The sequence below is a fragment of the Homalodisca vitripennis genome, chromosome 4 (genome assembly GCF_021130785.1).
Source record: "Homalodisca vitripennis isolate AUS2020 chromosome 4, UT_GWSS_2.1, whole genome shotgun sequence".
NCBI classification, from domain to species: domain Eukaryota; kingdom Metazoa; phylum Arthropoda; class Insecta; order Hemiptera; family Cicadellidae; genus Homalodisca; species Homalodisca vitripennis.
The window spans coordinates 132,981,704-133,006,413 of NC_060210.1; the positions used below are offsets into that span (position 1 = coordinate 132,981,704).

General features: G+C 31.3%; 1 protein-coding gene across 2 annotated transcripts; it reads right to left on the bottom strand.

Annotated features, from left to right (window-relative positions):
• Positions 1-743: 743 nt before the first annotated feature.
• LOC124360187 (DNA-directed RNA polymerase II subunit Rpb4) lies at positions 744-23,975 on the bottom strand. Of its 2 annotated transcripts, none has more exons than XM_046813577.1 (5): positions 23,927-23,975; positions 15,893-15,990; positions 13,198-13,378; positions 11,634-11,729; positions 744-895 (listed from the first exon to the last, which is right to left on the bottom strand). In XM_046813577.1, exons 2-5 carry the CDS (start codon positions 15,951-15,953, stop codon positions 817-819), a joined length of 417 nt encoding a protein of 138 aa, XP_046669533.1. In that variant the 5' UTR covers positions 15,954-15,990; positions 23,927-23,975; the 3' UTR covers positions 744-816. The 2 variants fall into 2 exon arrangements, with proteins under 2 accessions (XP_046669533.1, XP_046669532.1); XM_046813576.1 differs by having other exon boundaries at positions 15,893-15,988; positions 23,809-23,975.
• Between the last annotated feature and the right edge of the window lie 735 nt (positions 23,976-24,710).

The following is a 24,710-nucleotide window of genomic DNA, read 5'->3' on the forward strand; positions in this document are numbered from 1 at the left end:
GAGCTATATAAGCCACTGTTAAAATGGTCCAGTCGTTCTCATGATTTGCGCTTACCAACACATTTTGCGATTCATTTTTGCATTATAGATAAAATTGGACCGTTAGAAGTGAATATGTTTACAAACTTAATTTAAATAAATCAAGTCCACATTTATACAAAGAAATGTATAGGCTTATAACAATATTGTCTTGTACTGCTTCAAAATTATGGAGTTAATAAATGTTTCAAAGTGTTACAATTATATTAACAGGCCAATATTGAGTTATTGTCACATCAGTGTTGTGTGAATCAAACATCTACATAAACTAATACGTAATGCATTTTCAGTTTTACATTTCTAGATGACAGCCTCATGTGAAATTTACCTTTTTCCAACTGAGCCAGAAGGGATTTTTTTCTTTTTGAGTTTCAACTATGATTAATTGAATACATTGATCACTGTGTAGGATATACACACATTTTTAAAACGTTATTCAATGTTATAGTCTGGGAGACAATAGTAATTTGTATTGTATAAGCACACAACCTGGTTTTTATTGTAATGATTGAGAAATTTACTATAAAAAATGTATCATCAGCTGCACTAAGTTTAGTAAATAAACACATTTGTATATGAATGTCTTACTTTATATGCATAGTCATTTAAAATATACAAACATTACAAATAATGTATTAACTTGTACATTGAAATTACACAAAAGTTCTACAGTTTTTTATAGGTGTGCTAATAAATAAACACTATTTGTAAGAAAGAATTTATTATAATCACAGCTAAAACATAAATAATCTTATTGGTACAATTTTGATTAAACACTTAGTATTGTAAACTTCTCTTTGTTTGAATGTCTTCCAGGATTTGTCGTAACTCTTCATCTTCAAATCTGCCCTCCAAACTGAAAAAATTACGTTTTTATAAAACAGATATTACATAATTTGAAAATGTTTTAAACTATTTTGAAGTTAGCACTGTGAATTTGATTGATTAAATGTGGAATATAACTTAAGTTGCTCTTCGCACCAAAGAAATTAATCTATTACATTTTTTATATAGTATAAAAATGGTGTAAACGAGAAATTTACTGTTAGTTCTGACAAGAGCTGTTTAAGTCTAAAAACTAAGATTATCTTTACAATGTTTGATACCAATCTAATCGAAATTATTTTTTGCTATTGGAGCCAAATTCATAGACTGTATATTTTGGTATTGAGTTAAAAGCTACAACAAAATCTGCTATAGACATTCTATTTCCGGTGAAAAAACAACAACATAACTTTCAAAGGTTCATCAACCCAACTCCAAACTTGGAAAACTAAATGTTCTGTTAACATCTAGACAGTTCCAATAATTTCACTCTTTTTGTTATGGCTGAATATTGTATAGATGGTCCTATGAACAAATGAAAAGGATTTTATATGAACACTTAAATAAATTTAATTTTTTTTTCAAAATACAGTAAAACTGTCATATTGAGCCCTGTAATATCCAGCACCTCTGATATCTGGTTTAGTGTCAAACAACTTAACATTTTGTAACTGTAAGGCTAGTGTCACATCACACATATTTCTTGCTGTGACTAAGTCGTCAGACATTCCGGAAACTAAAACATTTGCTTTGGAGGTGTCAGGTTAGATGACAGAAACACACGCTTTCCTAACTCTGTATACATCTCAATAGAAACCAGATTTGCTGCTAGCTATTGATGAGAGGCTTACTTAAAAAAGACAAGATTCATCTAATAAAAAGCCTTACCAAATAAACTGTATTGTACATAGTTTAATAAATTCATTAAGGGAAGTCATAGTTTTTTTCTTATTTTTACTTAACTAACCAGGATACTAAGTTACAATCATATATATATATATATATATATATATATATATTATATATATATATATATATATATATATATACCAGCAGAGATATGACTGGCAGTAACCAAACCAAGAGCTGGCTGTACTAGAGGCCATCTTGAGTTTAGCCCCATAAGAAGAATGCCCCAAAAAAAATTCACTTCAAGCCCCTTTTATTCTGTTATTTATTTAGGGATATGTATCAATTTTAAAATAATCTTTGCATCCAAATATTTATTTAGCCTTTTTCTTTATTGTTTTTACATTATACAATGGAACCTAGACATATCGAAACTGAGTGGAAAACACAAAACTTTGATATATCGAGAATTTTAATATGTATGATATATTAACCCTTTGAGTGCCACAGCTCTAAAAATTTTTCACATTGTAAGAGTGCCAGATGAAATTATGGGGTATTTGCAAGAAGTGCCGGGAATTTTTCAGCAAAAACGTGAGAATTTGGTAAAAACACTGTAAAAAATTGGGTTATCAACATATTTTCATGGTTTTTTATTCAATTTGTTGGTAAAAGACTGTTCTAATTTACCTATCATAAAAGAGTACACAAAGAACTGTAAAAATTTTAAATTTTATAAAAAATCTATAGGCTTTAAAAAAATGTTTTAAACCCTTTTTTAAGTTTGAGATAGAAAAACATAAACTAATTTTGTTTTATCTAGTTAGAAATATTTTTATGTTATACAGCATTAAAAAACAATCAAAATTCATATGTATAACATAATTCTGAATTAAAACCTTCTAGAAAAAAAAAACAATGACAAATTTTTGGTTACAATGCTGTAAAAAATTGGCTTACCAACATATTTTGATGATTTTTTTTTTGTGAAAGAACAAACAGATTTTATATAATATATAACATTATATTTGAACTAAAACTACCTGAAAATAATATCTAACAAATTACAAATTTTTTTGTAAGGATTAGATTTTCTTCTCTAAGCAACAATGTTTCTAACAATAATATTACATTTTTTACTTCAATTCCTAATATATCCTGTAAGAATTGTAAAACAAGTAGCTTCCAAAAATTTTCTAACATCACTATCTTCCATTTTTCGGGTTGAAACTACAAATGCAAATTTTATAAAAAATTGATAGGCTTTAAAAAATGTTTAAACCCTTTTTTAAGTTTGAGATAGAAAAACATAAACTAATTTTGTTTTATCTAGTTAGAAATATTTTTATGTTATACAGCATTAAAAAACAATCAAAATTCATATGTATAACATAATTCTGAATTAAAACCTTCTAGAAAAAAAAAAACAATGACAAATTTTTGGTTACAAGGCTGTAAAAAATTGGCTTACCAACATATTTTGATGATTTTTTTTTTGTGAAAGAACAAACAGATTTTATATATAATATATAGCATTATATTTGAACTAAAACTACCTGAAAATAATATCTAACAAATTACAAATTTTTTGTAAGGATTAGATTTTCTTCTCTAAGCAACAATGTTTCTAACAATAATATTACATTTTTTTACTTCAATTCCTAATATATCCTGTAAGAATTGTAAAACAAGTAGCTTCCAAAAATTTTCTAACATCACTATCTTCCATTTTTCGGGTTGAAACTACAAATGCAAATTTTATAAAAAATCGATAGGCTTTAAAAAATGTTTAAACCCTTTTTTAAGTTTGAGATAGAAAAACATAAACTAATTTTGTTTTATCTAGTTAGAAATATTTTTATGTTATACAGCATTAAAAAAACAATCAAAATTCATATGTATAACATAATTCTGAATTAAAACCTTCTAGAAAAAAAAAAACAATGAAAAAATTTTTGGTTACAATGCTGTAAAAAATTGGCTTACCAACATATTTTGATGATTTTTTTTTTGTGAAAGAACAAAAGATTTTATATAATATATAACATTATATTTGAACTAAAACTACCTGAAAATAATATCTAACAAATTACAAATTTTTTGTAAGGATTAGATTTTCTTCTCTAAGCAACAATGTTTCTAACAATAATATTACATTTTTTACTTCAATTCCTAATATATCCTGTAAGAATTGTAAAACAAGTAGCTTCCAAAAATTTTCTAACATCACTATCTTCCATTTTTCGGGTTGAAACTACAAATGCAGCACTAAAAACTTGAAAACTCTCAAGCAAGATAAACAACAACGAAACACAACACACAACGGCCACTGCGATCGTCGTTGCATCAAAACAGCTGAACACAAAACAAAAACGGTATTTTGGGATTATACCGACCACACAAGTACGAAGAACACAAAAATATAAATTTATAGAAACAAACATAATAGAACGAAAAAAACAACTCTTTAATTAATTACAAACTTACAAGCATTTCCAGGTATTGTGATCGGTATTGTTGTCGCTGTTATCTTATCTTTCTCGAGAATCCCGATTACGGCAGGCAGTGCGGCATTACATGATTATTTAAGTTTTTTGCACAGTACACAATTGCCTTTCAATTACAATTCAATTTATATTTCTGATCAGCCCCTCTAGAATTTGATATTTTACTGATAGGTACTATCTCGAGGGATGTTTTTCTTACGTTGACATCAGAGCGGGCTTCGGCAGCACCTTCGGAGGCACTCGCATTTTGGGTGGCGGAGTGTGATCAAGAATTAAAACAAGTTTTGAGTGTTTTTTTTTTCAATAAAGAATTTAGTTTTTGTTTGGTAATATTTGTTTTTGTGAATTTTTGTGTTTGGAGAAATGTAGGGGTAAAACAAGGAATTACAACAAAGCGACGCACCAGCTGAACGGGCGGCGAGACTCTGTAATCACGTTATCTACTAGACCGCTCGACTTTGAACTCTGAGTTTGCGATAAGACAATTCCTGTTTTATATTGACGAAATATTGTTCTACGCTAATCTAGTAATCAGTAGAAGCAAAATGTCAAATAACGATTAATCTCTGGGTGTGGTCGGTATAATCCCAAAGTACCACAAAAACAAGCACGTCATCTGCCCGCAGAACAAAGGAAAATATTTTTTTTTTTTACGCTTTGGATATCCATAAAGCTTTTGGATGTAGTGTAAACTAGTAAATATATGACAGTATTGTATAATAAATTAAATACGAAGTCTCCCGTTACGGGAGACCTGGCACTTCTTGCGCTACTACGGGGTCTCCCGGTACGGGAGACTCGGCACTTTTCGGAAGTATATAAGGTCTCCCGTTACGGGAGACCCTGGCACTATGAGGGTTAAGGCTGTTCGGGATAGAGGTTTACAATCGTTTTTCTGTTGTTCATTATATCAAGGTCAAATCGGCGGTCTTCAATATACAGAATTCCAGGTCCATAACCTACAATTATAATTTACTCTTGATTGTGAATACGTAATCGGGAAATGTTTAGTAAGAAATGATTGACAGAGTATTCGCTGGTATATCAAAGTCCTTTGCAATGTCACTTTTTTCTTGTTCTCAGAATTAACAGTCTCTGTAAGTTTAATTTTAGCTTCATAAGATAAAGTATTTAGTTTTTCCATCGCACTTTTATACTAAGTACTGTCACAGCTAAAAATCTAATGCGCACAGTTCACTGAGTTAACTTAAATTCGCTCGAATCACACTAACGTCCAAATAAAACTAAGACTGGAGTGATGATTCACCACTGGCGGCAACAGAAAACAAAGGGTGTCGATAGTGGGGGTTTAAAGTATCTACATAAACTTCAGCAGTGTACTTCGGATTGTTGCGCTGATAAACTGAAACTTGGATATAAAGAGGTAAATCAGCTGTACCTCAGAAACCATAGTATCGTAAGTCCAAAAATATCATTTTTCTGATATCAGCTGATCTTTTGTTGAAATTATGTGCTCTATAGAACCATTCTATCGTATGTCTGCTAAAAAATATATTTACGGATTTAGCTAGAGCTATACAATCGTAAGTCACAACATCTGTTTGAGCCATACTATCGTAAATCTAGATACGATATTTGGTTCTAAATAGTAAGCTCCAATGAGTGTAACGCAAGTCCAGAGCCGGACTTTACGTTAGTCTGGCTCCTGTACTGTATATAGTAGCTAGTAACTCAAATCCAGTTTTTTCAATCAGCTGATTTGTAGCTACATGTGTTTATTGTTGCTTTTGCTCTCGAATTTGGTGTTTGAGGTTAGAAGAAAGATATTCGAGGTCATTGTGGTTAAAGATTGCATACATTGTCTTTCATATGAATAAAAGCTAGAGTTTAATGGTTATTTATAATGACGGATGGACCATACAGTAATGTTTCAAGTAGAGGAAAACTTATGCTTTCATTGGCACAACATCAGAAACACATTATTAAGTCTTGATCATGGCTATGTTGTTACTTCAGAAGATGTAACAAGTTGCCCAGTGTCTCCATTAATAGAGGATTCCTAACATTCAGGAACACAAGCACCCAGGAACAGCAGCCCTGCGGCTTTTCTAACTGAATTACAGTTGGTTAGTTCTAATTTTTATTTTGTAGGTCAGAGGTTATGGGTACCTATCATAACCATATTAATTCATTGTAATCGTTGTTACAAAGCTATGTAACCTTTTAAGCTATGTTAATGAAATAAATTACAGATCTGACAAAATATGAATATTTTAAAATTACAAGCTTTAGTAATAAAATTTAATAACCAGTTTGATAGGCCTAATAACAAAAAGGTAAGATTGTAATAGTTTTTTTTAGTATTTTGTAGTATTTTAAAATCATTGTATTAATTTACAGACAGTGCAACCGGATTTGATTCAAGAATCATTCCCTGAGCTTTATAGCCTACTAGGACAAAATATCACCAAACATGAAAATCTTATTCAAGATCCAGAAGATGTTGTTGATCCATCAGTGAACGGTTATGGTAAGTGTTTTCTTGCCTACGTTATAGGCATATGTTGTTTTGTTACAATATTATAACCTGAATTTTCACTTAAGGTTATTGTCATTCTTACAAACTGGGCTTTAACAGTATTGATATAAGACCATATTAAGAGCAAAAAGGCTGCAGTTCCATATACGGCCCCGTGAAACAAATAATGTACTACCGAAATTCATATTGATAGTAAATATAGTTTGTTAATATATCGATCTTAGGAAGAATGAAATGAAATTATGAATTATCGGTTTCTGTATGAAAATGTCGTTCTTTATTGGTCAAGAAAATAATGTTGATTTTTTTAAGAACCAAATTAAATATCATAAACAATTAAATGTAACGTTCTGTAATGACATTACTGAGACAAAAAATGTGGTTGGTTTTCGTATTATCTGAGAAGTGTGTTTGTAATGTTTTTCGGCAAAAATAAATAGTTATGTAAGTGTCTCCTGGAAAAGATGGCCTTGTTCTACGGTGTAAGGCAATCCACATCACCAAGGCATGAGTGATCCCAAGAGTCCACAGTTATATGCATCTAGAGGCACTATTTTCAATTGTAATAAGTTTGAAATTTTCTAATATATTGTAAATGTGTGTTAAATGATGTTATATTGTAATTAATTATGTGAAACTGTGTTTAAACAAATTTGGGTAAATTTACATAAATAATGTACTTACTCATTTATCTCGAACGAAAGATTGATATTTGATATTAAATCGATTGTTTCGCCGGGCGTATATGGAAGTGCAGCTACAAAAATTAAGACGTAACGTAATGAAAATATGTATCATGGCCTGTCCGTAACATGTTTGTTTATAAAATGAGTTTATACCTACAAGGGTACTAACCTTAATTATATATACATATTTTATTGGGTAGTAGGCTACTAATAAACCTTTTTCTTTGCAGAACCAGAAACCGGACATCATCTTCCTGCTGAAATTGTACAAGTGGACTGTTCATCAAACAGCAGTTTATTTTCTGACAATGATCTGGATGATCCCACTTATGTACCCCAGGAGAGTTCAGAAAGTGAAATATCTTTTAGTGATGTCATTGAGATATCACAACCTACAACAGTTGATACAAATACCGTACCTACAGCCGTATCAAATCAATATAAACTTGTTCCCTACAGTGATTCTGATTCAAATGATGACATGATAAATATTCCTGAAAAGGGCAAAAGAGAGTCAGAAACCCAGTAAACTGGAAAAAAAAACATTAGGAAAAGAAAAGTACTTTCTGGTGAGCAGTACGTAAATTCAAAGGGAAAGGTTGCAGAAGGAAGGCCATTAAAACCTCCATGTCGAGATAATTGTCGATTAAAATGTAACACAAGATTTACAAATGAAGAAAGACTCAATATCCATTCCGAGTTTTGGAAATATGACAGAACCTGGGGGACTTAAAAAGGCAGTTTGTTGCATCTCTTGCATCAAATCAAAACCTGTAACTAGGCAGCGGCAAAGAGACGGAACGAGGCAGAATAAAAGTGGTGAGCAATGCATATATTTTTTAAAAGAACAGTGTTGAAGAAGTAGTGTGTAAAACCTTTTTTTTAAATACTCTTTCAATTTCGGATATGTTTACAAGAAGTGTTTTGAGAAAGACAGGTGACATTGGTCTTGTAGCAGGAGACCTTAGAGGACACCACACACTGATTAATAAAATACCTGATGAAGCAATAGAAGTGATCAAAAAATCATATTAAGAAATATCCTGCATATGTTAGCCATTACAGTAGGAGAGGTCACAGCGGAAATACTTGGGCAATCATTTAAATATTACCAAAATGTACGGACATGTATCGAAGACTGCAATAAAGATGGTATGAAAACCAGAAAAGAAATGGTTATTTTCTAAAGTGTTCAATGAACAATTTAATTATTCTTTTCATTTGCCTGATAACGATACTTGTGATACGTGTGACAAAATTGACTGTAACCTAAAAAATGAACAGTGTCAGGAAAAAAATACAAGAACTCAAACAGCAAAAGGAGGATCATTTAGAAGCTTCTCGAAGATATACTTTAAAAAGAGAGGACAAACTCATTGCCAAGGAAAGTGAAGACACTAAAGTCATTACAGCAGACTTACAAAAGTGCTTACCAACACCAGCATTAACAAATTGTCAAAGTTTTTACTTAAGAAAGTTATGGACATTAAACTATACAATATATGACACAACAGAAAATAAAACTCATTGTATGATTTGGGATGAGACTGCTGGAGGAAGAGGGGGGAGTGAAATGGCTTCTTGCTTTTTTGCTTGGGGAAGTCAAGAATTAACTGCTAAAACAAAGAACCTTACAGTATGGACAGATAATTGCAGTGGGCAGAACAGAAACCTGAACATGATCTTCATGTACATGTGGCTTATGGAAAAGCTCCCCCATCTTGAAGTAATAAATCATAAATTTCTTCTTGCCGGCCATACACACATGGAGGTTGATGGTAAGCATTAGTATAATTGAGAGGGCAAAGAAAAAAGTTCAAAGAAAACACTATCTTTACAAACCAATGACTGGATGAATTTCATTGCGACATGTGATTCAAAAAAATCCATTTCAGACTAAAAGAATGGCTTTAGAAAATTTTCTTAATTTCTTACATCTAAAAGAGAAAAATGGTCCACTTATATCCAGAAAAAAAAAACACAGAAGCAGAACCATTTTTGATATCTGAAGTAGTATGGCTGCAATTGCGAAGAGAAAATAAAGGTGTTGTTTACTATAAAACTAGTTTCAGTGAAGATTACTTTCAACAAGTTGATTTGAAGAGAAACAAACGAATAGGTTTAATAATGCCTCAGATTATACCTCAACTAAGAAGAACAAGAAAGAGAATAAGCAATGAAAAAGTATAGGGACATCCAAACTCTCATGCAGTGCAGTGGGCTCCTGAAGAGTATAGGCAGTATTTTGAAAGCATTCCACATGGAGATGATGTGGTGACTTCCCTGAAGAAGATTCAACTGAACTAGATTAAAGCAGTTTACACATCTGACATCAAAAAAGTTTTTTTTTATCGACTGAAGTGTATCGACCAAAAAGTGAATTATTCTAAAAAATAAAAATTGTGCTTAGCTTTACTTAACTTAACCTAATGCTGCTCTTTTTTATCAGACCTTAAAACTATTAATAATGTTAATCTTAGTAATAATAATAAAACTAATAAATTTAAATTATTATTAATTCTACCATTTTTTTACTATCCCTACAATTAGTTTTACCAATTATGGCCATAGGAGTCTAAGTCCATATTAAGTCACCTATGTTAAAGACCACAACATCCGTAAGTCCATTATTAATAAAACTAATTATGTTAAAGTAAAAAATCTTTGACAATATAAAAAATTGGTTTTGGATTTGTAAATCTTTACTGCTAAAATAGTTATAATAGTATATCTTAACCTTGCCCTTAATGGTAACTAGAGTCGGATTGTGTTTTTGGGGCTCTTCTGTAAAGTTGACCAGTTGTGACTTACGATACTATGGTTCTGAGGTACAGAATAGTAGACAAAATTAAGAGCAAAAATTCAATATATTGATGTTATTTAAATTAAACCTTCGATATATAGAGGAAAAATTAGCATTCATGTAAATGGAACATTCAAGGGGTATGACAAACCTTCCGATTTGTCAAGGCATTTGATATATCAAGGTCCCACTGTATTATATCAATTTATATTGATTATTCAGAGTAAAATCTCGAACTTTTTTATACTTTATCATTTCAATACCTACTCAAAATGTATACATTTTACCCGCAAAACTAAAATGTGTTGATCTTACCTGTGACATTTTGCATTACTATTCAAACAAAAATAAAAGTTTAAAAGTGTTTAAATCACTTTTCTTATGAGATTAAAGTTAAGGTCATAGCATTTCATTATGAAGTAGTAGGCTTATAACTTATAGTTAAGATTCAAGAATTCAAATTTTTATTTTAGAAAAATGTAATATTATGCTAATTTTATTAATAAATGATTCTATATTGAACTTAGCACAAACAGACAGTTCAGGTAATACAACAAAGAACTGACACAAAAATAAAGAGTTCTTCAAAAGAACAAAAGGTTATTGAGACCGTCAACCTATCGAATAAAGTAGAAAGAGGTCCAGAGGGTAGATTTGTAGTGAAAAGAACACTAAATTCAACAGCTTCCTTAAGTTAACGTGGTGAACGTATTTGTCACGGTGACTGAAAAATGCTATATTTGTAGCATTTGTCATTGTTTTCAAATATCAAGAGTGATCGGCTCAAATTACTATAATGGTGAGAACTCTCAAACTCAGTCAACACGTTCTACAGTGACATATATGCATGAGACACTGCCCTAATAAGCCACATCTTTATTTTTAAAATTGTACATTATGAACGTTTTATTTTTTGTTACGTATCGTAGATACATAACTAAAAGATCATTTGACTAAAAATATCCAATATAGTAGTTAGTTTTAGGCCAGAGACACATGAGCAATGGTAACGGATGTAAGTCAACATCTGTTGATGATGTCCGACGTAAGTTACACAGTGAAATGTAATGTAACTGGACATACAAGCTGACAGTAGCTTTGAGTGTTGAGCATCTCTCGAAGCAGTGTAATGTAGATTGAAGCTAGAATTGACATCACCATATGTGATTTTAAACTACGGACATAACAACTTACGTTTGTCACCAAAAGAGCTACACACACTCTGACGTAATTGATGTCCATTTAGCTTTGATGTGTTTAGTAGTCCTCAATATTACCAATGGTTCTGCTATAAATTACTTAAAAATTCTATTACAAATCATATTACAATTCCACATGCTCCATTAATACTATCCACCCTAACCTGGTGCCATAATAGACCAGATATGATAGGCTTTGCTGTAAATATACATTTAAAAACAAACCTTGGAATTAGGGCTTTTGCCTCCTCAGGTGTTTCTGGACACAGATTTGCTATGGAAGCCAGTTCAAATTTGTGTAATTTCTTCTGGGTTAATAAGCTGGAAAAAATTTAAAAGACTTGATTAAATGGGAATAAAATCTTGAAAGTGGTTTTAGTCCTAGACCTAAGTTATGTTTTATAAAAGCTTTATATATGCTTGCATTATATTAAAATTGACTGGTTATGATGAGAATTATGTTGATCAATATTCTAACAGATGGACTACAGTTCCTTGCATCGTACGGTTAGTAAGCCCAAATATTGTCATACTGTAAAAATTATAGCATCAGTAAATATGTCTTTACCAGTTTAGCCTAAGAAAAGATTTTCCACCCAAATATTAAGATTGATTATAATTGAATTGAGTTTAGCTCAATAACATCACTAACTCAATACATTACATTACTCAAACTTACATGCATCAATGATTTTATTTCCTTACATAGTGTAAAAGTCCATCTTCTATAATCATTAAATCAGATGTATTGATTTATAGTTTTGAAATAAAATAAATTCATTCTATATCAAACCTAAAAATATGTTGTATAATGTTGCCACAATTTTATTTCAAACATTTACTTCCCGTAACAGAATATCATGTTAAATCCCTGAAATGTTTAGGTGTAAACCATGTATCAGGAAGTAGATAGCAATGTTTTTGAACCTATATTTTAAGTGTAATGAAATGTATAGAATATAAAATAAGAATTTTGATGCTGATATGAATGATAAAAACATAAAAATACTTAACCTGTGGATCCCAAGGTTTAATTTTCCGGATAATGATAAAAATATCAAAAAATATAACTGCAACACTCCAAGAACAACTCACTTATAAAAATAATAAGCTCCTTATACAAAAAATTATGAACATTATCTTTATGAGACTCATGCCACTTATTGTATATTATGGGACAATGACTGACTTGTATTCTGCAATAACTGTAGAAGTGCGGATTTATAAAAAATGTCTGCTAAAGAGTAAACTGATTGATTTTGAAGACGTATCAGTTCTTTCAGTCAAAAGGAAATGTCAAATTCAATCTGCATTTACCACTCTGAAATGGAAAGTTAGTCGCAGCAAGTTGTTCAAAGTGAGTCTGGTGTGTTAGTGTGTGGGCAAGTGACAGATAAACATAGTGACAGTTGCAGAACTAAGTTCCTCTACTCCTACTTTGTGACAGTTGCGAGTTGAATATTGTATGGAAGCTAGGATGGCTTAAGTCCACAGAGTTTCCACAATGTCTGCTAGTTGTAATGTAGGCCAGCTCGAATCCCATTCATATCCACTTATATCAATGTAGCCATTACACCAAACATTAAATTAAACCTTGTCAACCATGCCACAATATTGTACTGATAATTCATAGTCACTGTTTTTTATTTGTACTAATTAGTTCCACTAAATATTAATTATAAATTTTGACAATGAAATTTTACCACATTGTTGATAAAAAATAAATTAACATTTGATATACGTTACACTTTAAAATTGAGTAGACCTACACAATGAAAGTATTACTTACTTTCGAACAGAAGCAATGATCTCTTTGTTTTTAAACTTGCGAAATCTATCTGTATATGTTAAAGTCTTCATGAATACATCAGAAAACTCTTGTTCTTCCTCAGCACTTTCATTTTGCGCCTTGCGATGTTCCAGCAGCATGTGGACTTCAGAGATGAGCAAAGTCTCCGCATTTTCAAATTCTGCAAATTTATCAAACAAAAAGGCTGTAGCATACACATAGCACTGTACCTAATAAAGTTAATGAAATATAATCGTTTTTATTGCTCAATACAGAGAACATGTAATCATAAACTAGAGTTCATAAACAACACAACATTTTTTTAATGTTTTATTGGTTACTTTACTGTTATAAAATTGATTTACTTTGCTTTTTTATACACATGAAAATTAACTTCCTGAATATTTTATTAGTTTTTATCTATTGATAGTTTGGATACATTGGTTTTTAATGTATTGGAATCAAATCAGTTTATAATTCATTATTTTGTTCATTCAATATTTCTCTTCATTACCTTATAAACTTCTTGTTTGTTTCTTCCATATATCTGTTTATTAATAAACAGCACTACAGAAAATATAAAACAAAAGTCTTCCTGGAACACTATTCAAAGCAAAATCATAGGACTAGAATTAAAAACAACCATTTACTGGATATAGCGCAACACTAGTGAATTGTGTATATACTGGTCCTATTACTAAAATCAGTATGGCGTTTCAGTTTAGATTATTTTTTAAGAGCACTATGCAAGCAATGGCATAACTGGTCCTTGTAGAATGTGCAAAAGATTGCCTGAGAAAGTGTGACACATGACCATACCAGAAAATTATTTCCCACAGGTAAATAAACCATACATCTAAAAACACCAAATCTAACACATCATATAATACGGCCACTGAAGAACCATACAACATACATAAAATCCTGCATACATAGGTCTGGTGTTGTAACCGTTTGTTAATGGGAACTGTCAAGTTCATTTAAATTGGAAATAGTAACAATAATTATATTTTTGTTACTGAGTAACGTAATGTAGGTCAAGGAATGAGATCTCTATACTACTATGAGTTAAGCACAAAATAAAATAAATATTTAGCAAGAACTAAAGAAAGTAAAGTGATGTCCGGATTCACTGAAGGAAAATTCCTTTTCTTGCAGTTGATAGCACTGATAGCGAGAGTGCCAAGCAATCTGCTAATTATTCCTGTTTTTTACTGTAAAAAGCCGCTGTTCTTTCCTGGCAAAGAGCTGAGTTTATTTATAATATTTTCACATAAAGCTCTTAGATTAACATACTAATATCAATTTTCCATTTGCTTGAGAAATCATCACCTACTTGAGATACTGATAAGAAATGAGACTGAGTGGCTAAGTGTTTTATGTAAATCACATGAACATTAAAGTGCCTTGGATAGTGCACTTCCGTTTTTACCACATACAACAGTGTTGAAAACTTATACAATTTTAAGTAAAGTATTATAGATCTGGATCCAGACTGAAAGAATCTGAACAATACTCCTTGAAAAATTTTATTGAAACACAAGGTGTTGCAATTAAGGATGCTAATACTATTGCTACTGTGTATAAAAATCCAAATGGTAGAAGTAATATAAATTATATGCCATATTTTCTATACAAGTGGGAATAAACACTATGAATGAAATAACAATATATGCACTGCTGTCATTGTTCATACTATTATACATTTCATAATCATTGATTATTGTGGTCATAGATTATTGGGTCTTATAATTCACTTTTATTTTGTTCACTAGGTTACTTTTCTCTTTGAAAAAATTTTTAATAAGCAGTATGAAATCATTTGAATTTACAAAGGAATTTTACGGTCACGAAAAATGTTCAAATCTGTGTAAAAATAGACAATAGACAAAACTCTTTATTACCGGCTCTTTAGGAGCGGCTTATCAACTGGCTCCTAGTTCGACCCCTTTACTCAATCGACGAGTATATTCGGTGGAGGGAAGACCCGACTATTCAAGATCAAAACTAATTTCGTACATGGATTTATCACCTATTTGTAATGCAAGCCTAGTTTGCATTCATCAAGTTCCAACTCTTGCAAACTTTTGACAACATTTCTGTACTCAAAGTTCATGAAATAAAGAGTTTTGTCTATTGTCTATTGTCTAAAACTAACAACCAATAGCTAATTTATTTTTTGAAAAATGTAATGTAAAGGTAGAATTGTGTGCCAGAAACACATTGGTCTGTACCTTGAGTAAGTATTTCCTTCAAGAACGCATTACCTTAATTTCTTCTACATTCTCTAGGTTTAGAATCAAGGCTGCTCACAACATTGTAAGTTCAGCCTATGCAATGTTGTTAACCAGATAATGGTTTCCAGAAATATCCTTCAGGAGTCAATATTAGGCTAATATTCTAGGCAGAATTTCCCAAGTGATGAACAATAATTAAACCAATGAACATTTTAACTTAAAGGCAAATGAAATTCTGAAAATTGTTGAAGATCCAAGAATAACACATCAGTGACACAATCTTTGAAAAATAAAAATTTTCATTTGCTGCAGACAACATTGTGTGTTAAAAAATAAAAAAGGATCCATTTAATTAAGGTGACTAATATCTTCTCTAATCCTGAACAATGACAGATTTAACTGAGTAATAAAAGCCAAGAGATCCCTAGTAAAAGATTTGTTGTTTAAACAATCCTCACCTTTCGGAAATTGCAAGTCAGCAGCATCTTCATCTAATAGGTCAATGCTTCCAGCAGCCATATTTCTAGATAAAGGTGTCTCAATAAACAACAATTCTAAAACAGAAATAAAAATAAGTATTAATTAAAGTATGCTAACAAAATACACCAAAGCAACAACGATTGATTAAGAAAAAATGTCAAAAAATAGTTGCCTAAAATAAATTGAATTATTTATTTATAATCTACTTTTAGTAGGTTTATTAACAGAGCAATATTTCATCTCATAACTAGGAGTAGAAATTAAAACCCGTGTAAAAATAAACAATTAACAAGTTCTTAACATTTACATGTTTACAATTATTATTGAACTGTATTATTTTTTTTTTTTTTTAATACAATAGACTCTTGTAGTTTCCTTGAAATTCAAGAAACTTTTTTAGAAGTAGAACACTTTATTGCTGTTATACCAGTTTATAAATCAACACAACCAATAGTTAAAGATTGTGGTGAACTATCATCCAGTACAAGCTGTGAATAGTCGTGGTCTAGAAGCCACTTTCAGTCATTGCTATCCATGAGAAATAAGTAGTACGCATATTTTGTCTAGCTGTTTCCCGCGGCTTCGCACGAGTCTCTTAAGCTTTTGCCGGTATATTCTTTGCCTTCAATTGTGTTTGGATATTTTAATCATACGTAAATACTGTGTTGGTTAAAAAATTGCAGTTATAATGTGCAGGCGCTTCTATGATAACTTTTATATTTGCCAGTACAGCCATGGTGGTTTGATACATCAATGGGCATTGGTTATAAAACTTTACTTAGAAAAATACAAATTTTCATAGTGATCGGTCCATAGTTTCTGAGTTATAAGGGACAAACACACAAACATTCATTTCTTTATATATTATGATTGCAGGAAACAGTTTTAAACAAAATTTGTCGTTTCTCTTAAGCTTACTCTATGCTTTAAAACTATAAGTGCTAAAGAAATTTATATATAAATATATTTTTTTGTCGCATTATATATGTTTACAAAGAACTGCTGATTAAAAATTTGATAAAAGACTCTTTCACTTAATAACATATGTTTGCTGCAATGCATTTCTTAAGGGTATTTTCTGTAACCAGTGGGGCGGGATCTGAATGGGAAAGGGGATAAAAGTATCCTATAATTCTACAGATCAAGACGAACAAATTTAAAAAAAGATTTAGGCGAATCCGTCCAGCCGTTTGTGAGTGATGCTGTTACACACGAACAGTATCATCTTTTATTTATATAGATTCTATGATAAAAAATGATGGTTATGTTTCATCATTTTGTTGGTTCTAATTGTTTTGTTTGACTGTTATAGCTCCTTATTTTTTCGAAGATATTATCAGTGTGTGTTACATATTAATTACTTTATTTCAAATATGATTGTTATTATGACGATTGATAGTGGTTGTGATTGACTGTATTAGATATATGGATTAAGTATTCGATGATTACCACTAAATCGATACAAAAACCGGGTCGCTTATCGTACTTACACTACTAATAATAATTTTCTTGTTGGTTCAATATATTCCTGCAAGATGGTTCCGTCATTGCACTCAATTCTATGAACAGTTTTTTAAAGATTTCTTTGTTTATAAATAACTGTATCCAATATTATTCATATCATAACCATTGTTCTTGTCGTTGTCATTACACACTTTTCTAGTTAACGAAATAACAGTAATGGGACACATAGTCTATATAAAGAAAGCTGGCAATGATTAGTTATGAATATCTTCAGGTCAAATTTCGGTATTCAATTATGATTGATAATCATCATCCGATTGTGTGGTGGCTGATACTGTTAGCTGTTTTGTGTTTACATTTTTATAATACATAGCCTAGATAGTTTCTTATTCAGCATCTTAATTACTGTGATTAACTATTTTAGATATAAAAATAACTGGTAGTGTAATTTAAGGGTGCCATTTACCCCCAAAACCAAATGTTTTTTAATTATAATTTTTTTTTAATTTGACTATTTATTATTACCTGGTTAGTTTTGTAAAAAAATTTCAATGAAAAATACTTTTCTTTCCCGCCCCAACCATGCCTCTAGTGGGGGGAGCGGGAGGGGAGAGCAGTTTTTTTTGTTTTCACGGGAAACACTCTGTTTTTATATTATTATAGATAATTAAGTATTTCTTTTTTTTTAATTGTAGGGTACGCAAATACTACACACTGTAGCATGGTTTTTTTAATAAAACATTTTTTTTCCCAAGTTATTTATTACCATAAAAAAATTTTTTCCTCAAAAAGTCAGGTTTAGTAAAAGAATTTTCAAAAGATTTTTTTGTGGGGTTATTTGTAGTATTTTTGTAATTTCCATGCTACAGTGTGTAGATAAAGTATCTATGAGAGTACATAAAAAAATTTCAAGTTGATATATTAAACAAATAAAAAAGTTAGAGTGTTTCCAGCGACGCAAAAAAACAGAAAATTTAAAACTTGCGGAAAAGTCTCAAAAAAAAAACAAAAAGCTTTGACACAATTCTTACATTTTATTAGTTTTAAAACTCACTTTACTTATAGGATATAAGTTCCTAGAAGTTCCTGCTCCATAACGTAGGCCCTTCTTTCTTCTTTCTTCTTGTCTTCTTGTCTCTGCTTATTCAGCTTCAAATTCCTTAGAATCTCTTGTAATGCAGATTTTTTCTTGGCACAGTGCTTGTAAACTCTCTTTTTGTCTCTGATATTTATTATTCTACCACTGAACCTTCCACGGAGAGACTCAGCAGCACTCATGTCAATGAAAAAATACCAGAGTTTACAAATTAAAACTGTGAAAACTGCCTCGCTACTGACGCCCTCATGAGTCTTTTACGAAAAGTTTCTTGTTTTAGGACACCTTCTTTCCATATGGTACAATGCAAACTCTCATTTGCATTTTGGGTTCCTTCTTTTACACCATCTTTCCACAAATCCTTTGCCAATAACCTTTGGTAAACAGGAAAGATGTGTCTGAGGAACCTTGTGGCGTGATGGCAGTACCCAAGTTGTCCTTGATGCGGACCAGGTGTAACGTTTGTAGCTTGCGCCGCTTTTGATTATAAAAACACCAGCTCTTTTCTCATCAGGACATTTTGAGTGGCGAGGCGCTCATCTGTGATGTACAATGATGATAAAGTGGCAACTCAGGATGTCACTTTTCATTCTTAGAAATGTCATCTTTATTCCTAAGGATGCTATTTTGCTAATATTTTGTCCAGTTTTATAATTTGTTGTTTCCTTGAGCATTTCGTAGCTTTGCCACCATGGGTTTAACCTTTAGCGACGACATGTCTTTATAATATTGCGAAGCCCACTCAGAAGTCCCATGGCGTTTGGCAACGTGGTTAAACACATTCTTCTTTAGTTAGGACTAACTCATTTCCATAAATATGATGGCTATGGGTGACCAAAGTACAGAAGAATCACCGTCCGACCAAAATCGTGACATACGGAAATTTATAGGTTCAAAGATCTCTGCCAAAGGATTTCAGCAGGCTTTGTTTCCATTGCTGGGGATGACCAATCATAGTTTTGTTGCACAAGGTCTTTATGTCCACTAAACCAAATATTAGTATTCTGGAGTAAGATCTTCACCTAACTCTGTCTTAGTAATTTCACACACCTGACAATACTTTGACAGTACGCAATAGTCTACGACGTAGGCCAGTTTGTAGCTCTATCAACTTCCAATGCCATACATGGATGTATTGGCCTCTCTTGTGCCACGATCCATCGTAGCGTACACCGAGTATCAATGACCAGAACAGAATCGTAAGTTACAGTACAATCCATTTCTTTGTATACTACACGCACTTCTTTTTCGATCCCATTTCAGATTACTTTGACTGACATCAATGGCAGTAGTATTTCGCTACAACTGGAAGCATGACTTGTGAAATGTTTTGCTACTCAAAATAGGCAATTTTCATAAACCATACAAAACTGCTCTACCAACAGCATAACCTTTTCCTAATGCTGTAAAACTTTGCAAAAATATACGGTTTACATAAAAGTTGTTAGATTAATCAATTGTATCAGAAGTATAAGAAGAAGCTTTTAATTCTTCGCACAAGTAAGTACTACATGAAATCGTAAGTTTTATTGCAACCCACGTTGGTCTGGATGTCTTCAAAACTAAATTTGTGAATGCATAGAGGGCAAAGTTGGTAGTAACAATGAGGCTTCAAACACCTAATCGTAAACAACTGCGTACTCCGGTGTGTTATGCGTACTGCCGTGAAGGCTTGTGTTATCCCGCAGTATACTTCCGAGTTACGCCTAGTAAAAGCTGATGTTTATATCATTTACATCTAATAGTAGGTAGGCTAATGATTTTGTAGACCTAAATTAAATCACTCTTATTCTCAGATGTTTTTTAGAAGTACTGGGAAACAGGGTTAGAAATCATCACAGGATCTTTTTTACCACCTGGTAGGCCTATAAGTTTTTTCCACTTGCCACCCATCTTTTACTGGCTGCTAAAGCAGCTTTTTAGTTTTGTTTACTCTTAGTTCTAGCACTTTTCTGGAATAGTAGAATGTTATTATCGGTGCCATTTTCCACTATAAACATACAAAAATTCATAAGCTCACCACCAAAATTCTTCAAAAAACCAAATCTGTCTACCTTCAAAACAAATCAAAGAAGACAGCACCGTTCCTTCAAACACTTCCACTAACATATAAAACTAATCTCAATTCACTATTTATAGTTAGTGCTTTTCTACTGAAAATAAAAGCAAACTTCAAACAATTAACACACTGTGTTTACTGACCACACAAAAACAAGGCTAGAGAAGTAAACAAACACAAACAGCGGCTTCTGCTTGCCAGTACAAAAAATTAGATTGTTTATGGGTGCTGGTATTGCCAACCTAAAAACCATCAAAAAACTTGTGAAACAACACTGCTTATTATTGTCATAATTATATAATAATTATATAATAATTAGATAATAATGTATAATAATAATAATTTTGTTGGATAGTTGTATTTGGGTGTAGCATTAATTGAAGGTTTCTGCTTGCAGGCGAAAAAAATGGAGTAAAGGCAGTGGTATGCATGTACAAAACCACACAAAAAACACATGATTTAGTCATTAAAAACTTATTTAAATGTCAAAACATGTCTTCCAGTATGTTTAAGAAATAAAAACAGAAAAAAAATTTTTTTGAAAAAAAAATTTCATTTTTTATGGGTTAAATGGCCCCCTTAAAATACCTATATCATAATTCGGTGAGGTAGGGTACGATAAGCGGACCCGGGATTTTTTATATCGAAGAATGTAATCATCGATACCTAATATTCGCATCTCAAATCCTAGACTATCAATCGATATAAAAGTGTCTATAGTCCTCAATAACAATCATATATTTTAAATTAAAATATGAATTTAATATTTACAGTGATCAAACAAATTATTATAACCAAAATTAGGAAAACTGAAGACGACCATATTTGCTCCTCTCACAATTACAGTTGTTTCTTTCCCACAAATTTCACATAATGAGGTTTTCAGTACGAGTCCCACATGTTGGAAGTCACGAAAAAAAATGTCATATCATCTCTCAAAGCAATGTTGTGTAGTTTTCTAAAATTGACTGCCATTTTTAATAATCAAATGTTACTTATAAAATTGAAATATTACATTACGAGTATTATTTGAAAGTTTTTACAGCTGTTAATACAGATTATTAAAAGTTAATTGTTCAAAATAATTAATCAGTATCGATTGATTATATCGATGGTTATGATTAAGTAATATCGTTTGCCAATTTCGATATATAAAAAACCGGTTCCGCTTATCGTACCCTACCCTTCGGTTCTACATTTTGGTTTAAGCCTAGTTTAGATAATCATGAATATTGGTGATTTGATTGAGGTGGTGGCCTATATTATTTTAATTGGTTTATCATCAAGGGTTGACTTTAATAAGCGGCCTACACTCGTTATTCGATCGCTTTTATCAAATGGTTCAACTGTTTTTATCCAAAGGAATAATTTGATGTTACAATTTATTTAACTTAGCATATAATTTCAACTTATTAGTTATAGTAATTTCAATGTAAACAATAAACATCAAGAAGAAACTAATATTTCTAAACTTTGAAAATAGTGATGAATATGAGGTAAATGTTTGAGATATTTCTTACAAGTAACTGTTGTGACTGTAAGTGGCTTCAACATGTGGTTTTGGCTCCTGGTAACCCATGGGGAGAATTCTTTCCTCCATTTCAAAAGCGGATACTCCTTAACCCTTTAGATCCCAGGCATTTTTCGCGCTGTATCTGCCTGAGTCCCGGCGCCTAGCACTGGTGCATCTGCCCCAGTCCCAGGCCTCGTTTTGTGAAAATGTAAGACTTTACTAAAAACTCCATAAAAGTTTTATTTATAGATGGAATTTTATAAATCTTTTTTTAAATTAACTCTTACATTACTCTCTATCACATGCATTAATACAAAAAAATATATATACACATGCAGAATTTTTTTTTATGTTACTTTATACCAAAAAAACTTTCAAAAATTTGTGTTATCCTGTAGTTGCCAGTATCCAAAAAAATATGTACCAAAAATCCAAAATTATATTTTATAACAACACTTTATAATGAATAAAAATACAAAGTTTTATTGCATTTGAACCACAAATAATTGAAAAAAAATTATTTTTTTTTAAATGTCAAATAGTGCCAAAAATGTTTTTCTGCAATATATTTGTCCTATCATTTAGTTATGAATATCCAAATGGGTTTTTATCTAAATCTAAATTCTTTTAATAATATAAAAGTTTAGAATAATTAAATTACAAAGTTTTATTATAGTTCAACAAAAGATATTGAATAATAAAATAATAAAAAGGCACCGTGTAGAATATGTACTAACACTTGTGAATAGGAAAGCACTTGGTATGTAAACCTTTCTTACACTTAGAACAAATGTACAATGACTTTTCTCTTTTGCCACCACCTTTGGTACTTGCTGCACTACATTCACAACAGTTTCTTTGCATATTATTTGGCAGTTTTTCAAAAAAGTTGTTACCTCCACCTTGCTTTTCTTCGTCACCACCAAAGTCAAAATCTAAATTAAAAGTTCCGATAAATACTATAACTATGTAAAACGGTTCTTTACGAATATTTTGATATATGGAACAAAGGTTTTTTCATATAAAACCTATTTTTTTTTAAATATTTTACTGGACGTCCTAAAAAAAGGACGTTGGGGTCAAACGCAAATGTACCTCACGTCCTAAAATTAGGACGTTGGGATCAAACGCAATTGTACCCCACGTCCTAAAATTAGGACGTTGGGATCATAAGGGTTAATAACAAACTAGGCAAGTTGTATAGAAAACTTACAATATTAGTAAGGTTTCTTTGATATCTACGTCTAGGCCATAGTTGGTGTTGTTGTTTTGTAATGTTATTGTTAAATTTATGTTTTAAAAATTGTAAAGTACGAGATTCTTCTTGTTACGGTTATTTGTAACTCTTATTGTATATGATTTTTACATATCGAAGTTGGATAAGCCTAGTATATCGAATTGTTCGATAATAGCAATTGAATAACAGTGTGCTGCTTATTAAAGTCTCCCCATCATCAAAACCAAATGTTGCAAATTAAAAACAAGATCATCAAGTGCATTGGTTAAGTTACACTAATGTTGATTCTTTGTTTACATTGAGTGTTAACTGCTTTTAAAAACACACTGTCACTGTTTTAACACACACAATGTCCTCAGCTAAAGGCTGTGTTGCAAAATCTACTTGCTATGCCTATGCCTTGTAATATAAACGCTTACAATCTAGCACCGGCATATTGTTTACACTAAACATGGTTAGCCTAAATTACGAATTAGTTAAAATCCAAACATGCAATTAATGTATTTTTTTTAATTTAAAACTTACTTGGCAATAATAGAACCGGCTTTCCAAATATCAAAGATTTTCTTAACAAAATCCAAACTTGATATTGAGGTTAATTAAATTTAAAAGCTAAAAAAGCAGAAGTAATCCCCTCTTTGGTTATGGAGGTGATGTCATGTCAACACTGCACTGTAGTACACAAACGCTCCGCTACAACATGCATGTCGTCATAAAAGTTAGACTACACAGGAACTGAGGAACTTGATTCTGGAAAATTGGAATAACAAAGATAATAAAGTGTTATATAATAAACAAATATATAATATAATATAAACTAAATATATAAATATAATTAAAATGCTATGTATCGTTTTTCTTTACTTGCAAGCACCGGGAATACATAGAGAAAGAATTATTGTAATCTACCGAAACGTTATAAACATATTTACAAGGCCTAGGTCTTAGAAATATTTCTTATAATACCCTAATTGTTTAATTTGAAGTTTAGGCTTGAACCTCCCAACATCTTAATCTTATTTTACGTGTCCAAACTGTTAAAACTTGCCACCATACCAGAAAATGGTGGTAGAGTCTCGTTTTATTGTGCTTAGTTGCTTTATCAAATCAGTGAACCCCTGTAACCAGTATTCCACATTTTCTCTATGCTGTTGTTTAGTAAAGACGTACTATGATGCTATAATAGTTTTGAGATGTGGGCAAACTGGGTGAACTTAAATAATATTGTTGTAATGTCACTTGAGCTTTCAGATTATTCTTGTTGTATTTAATATAGTTATTGTTTGTTATATACTGTTGCAAAATGGTTGTACCGTTGATAAATAAATAAAATCTTATCACCTTTGTCATAGATCCAAGAATTAGTTAATAATCAGTAGCAGAATAAGTTCATCAGTTTACAGGCAGTCTATACGTGAAGTTCAAAC

Excerpts from the sequence above, each read along its gene's own strand:
- LOC124360187 (XM_046813577.1), bottom strand. The coding sequence starts at position 15,953 with ATGGCTGCTGGAAGCATTGACCTATTAGATGAAGATGCTGCTGACTTG. Across the intron at positions 13,379-15,892 it reads TGACTTGCAATTTCCGAAAG|AATTTGAAAATGCGGAGACT; the intron begins GTGAGGATTGTT and ends ATAAATTTGCAG. Across the intron at positions 896-11,633 it reads GCAAAAGCCCTAATTCCAAG|TTTGGAGGGCAGATTTGAAG; the intron begins GTTTGTTTTTAA and ends TAATTTTTTCAG.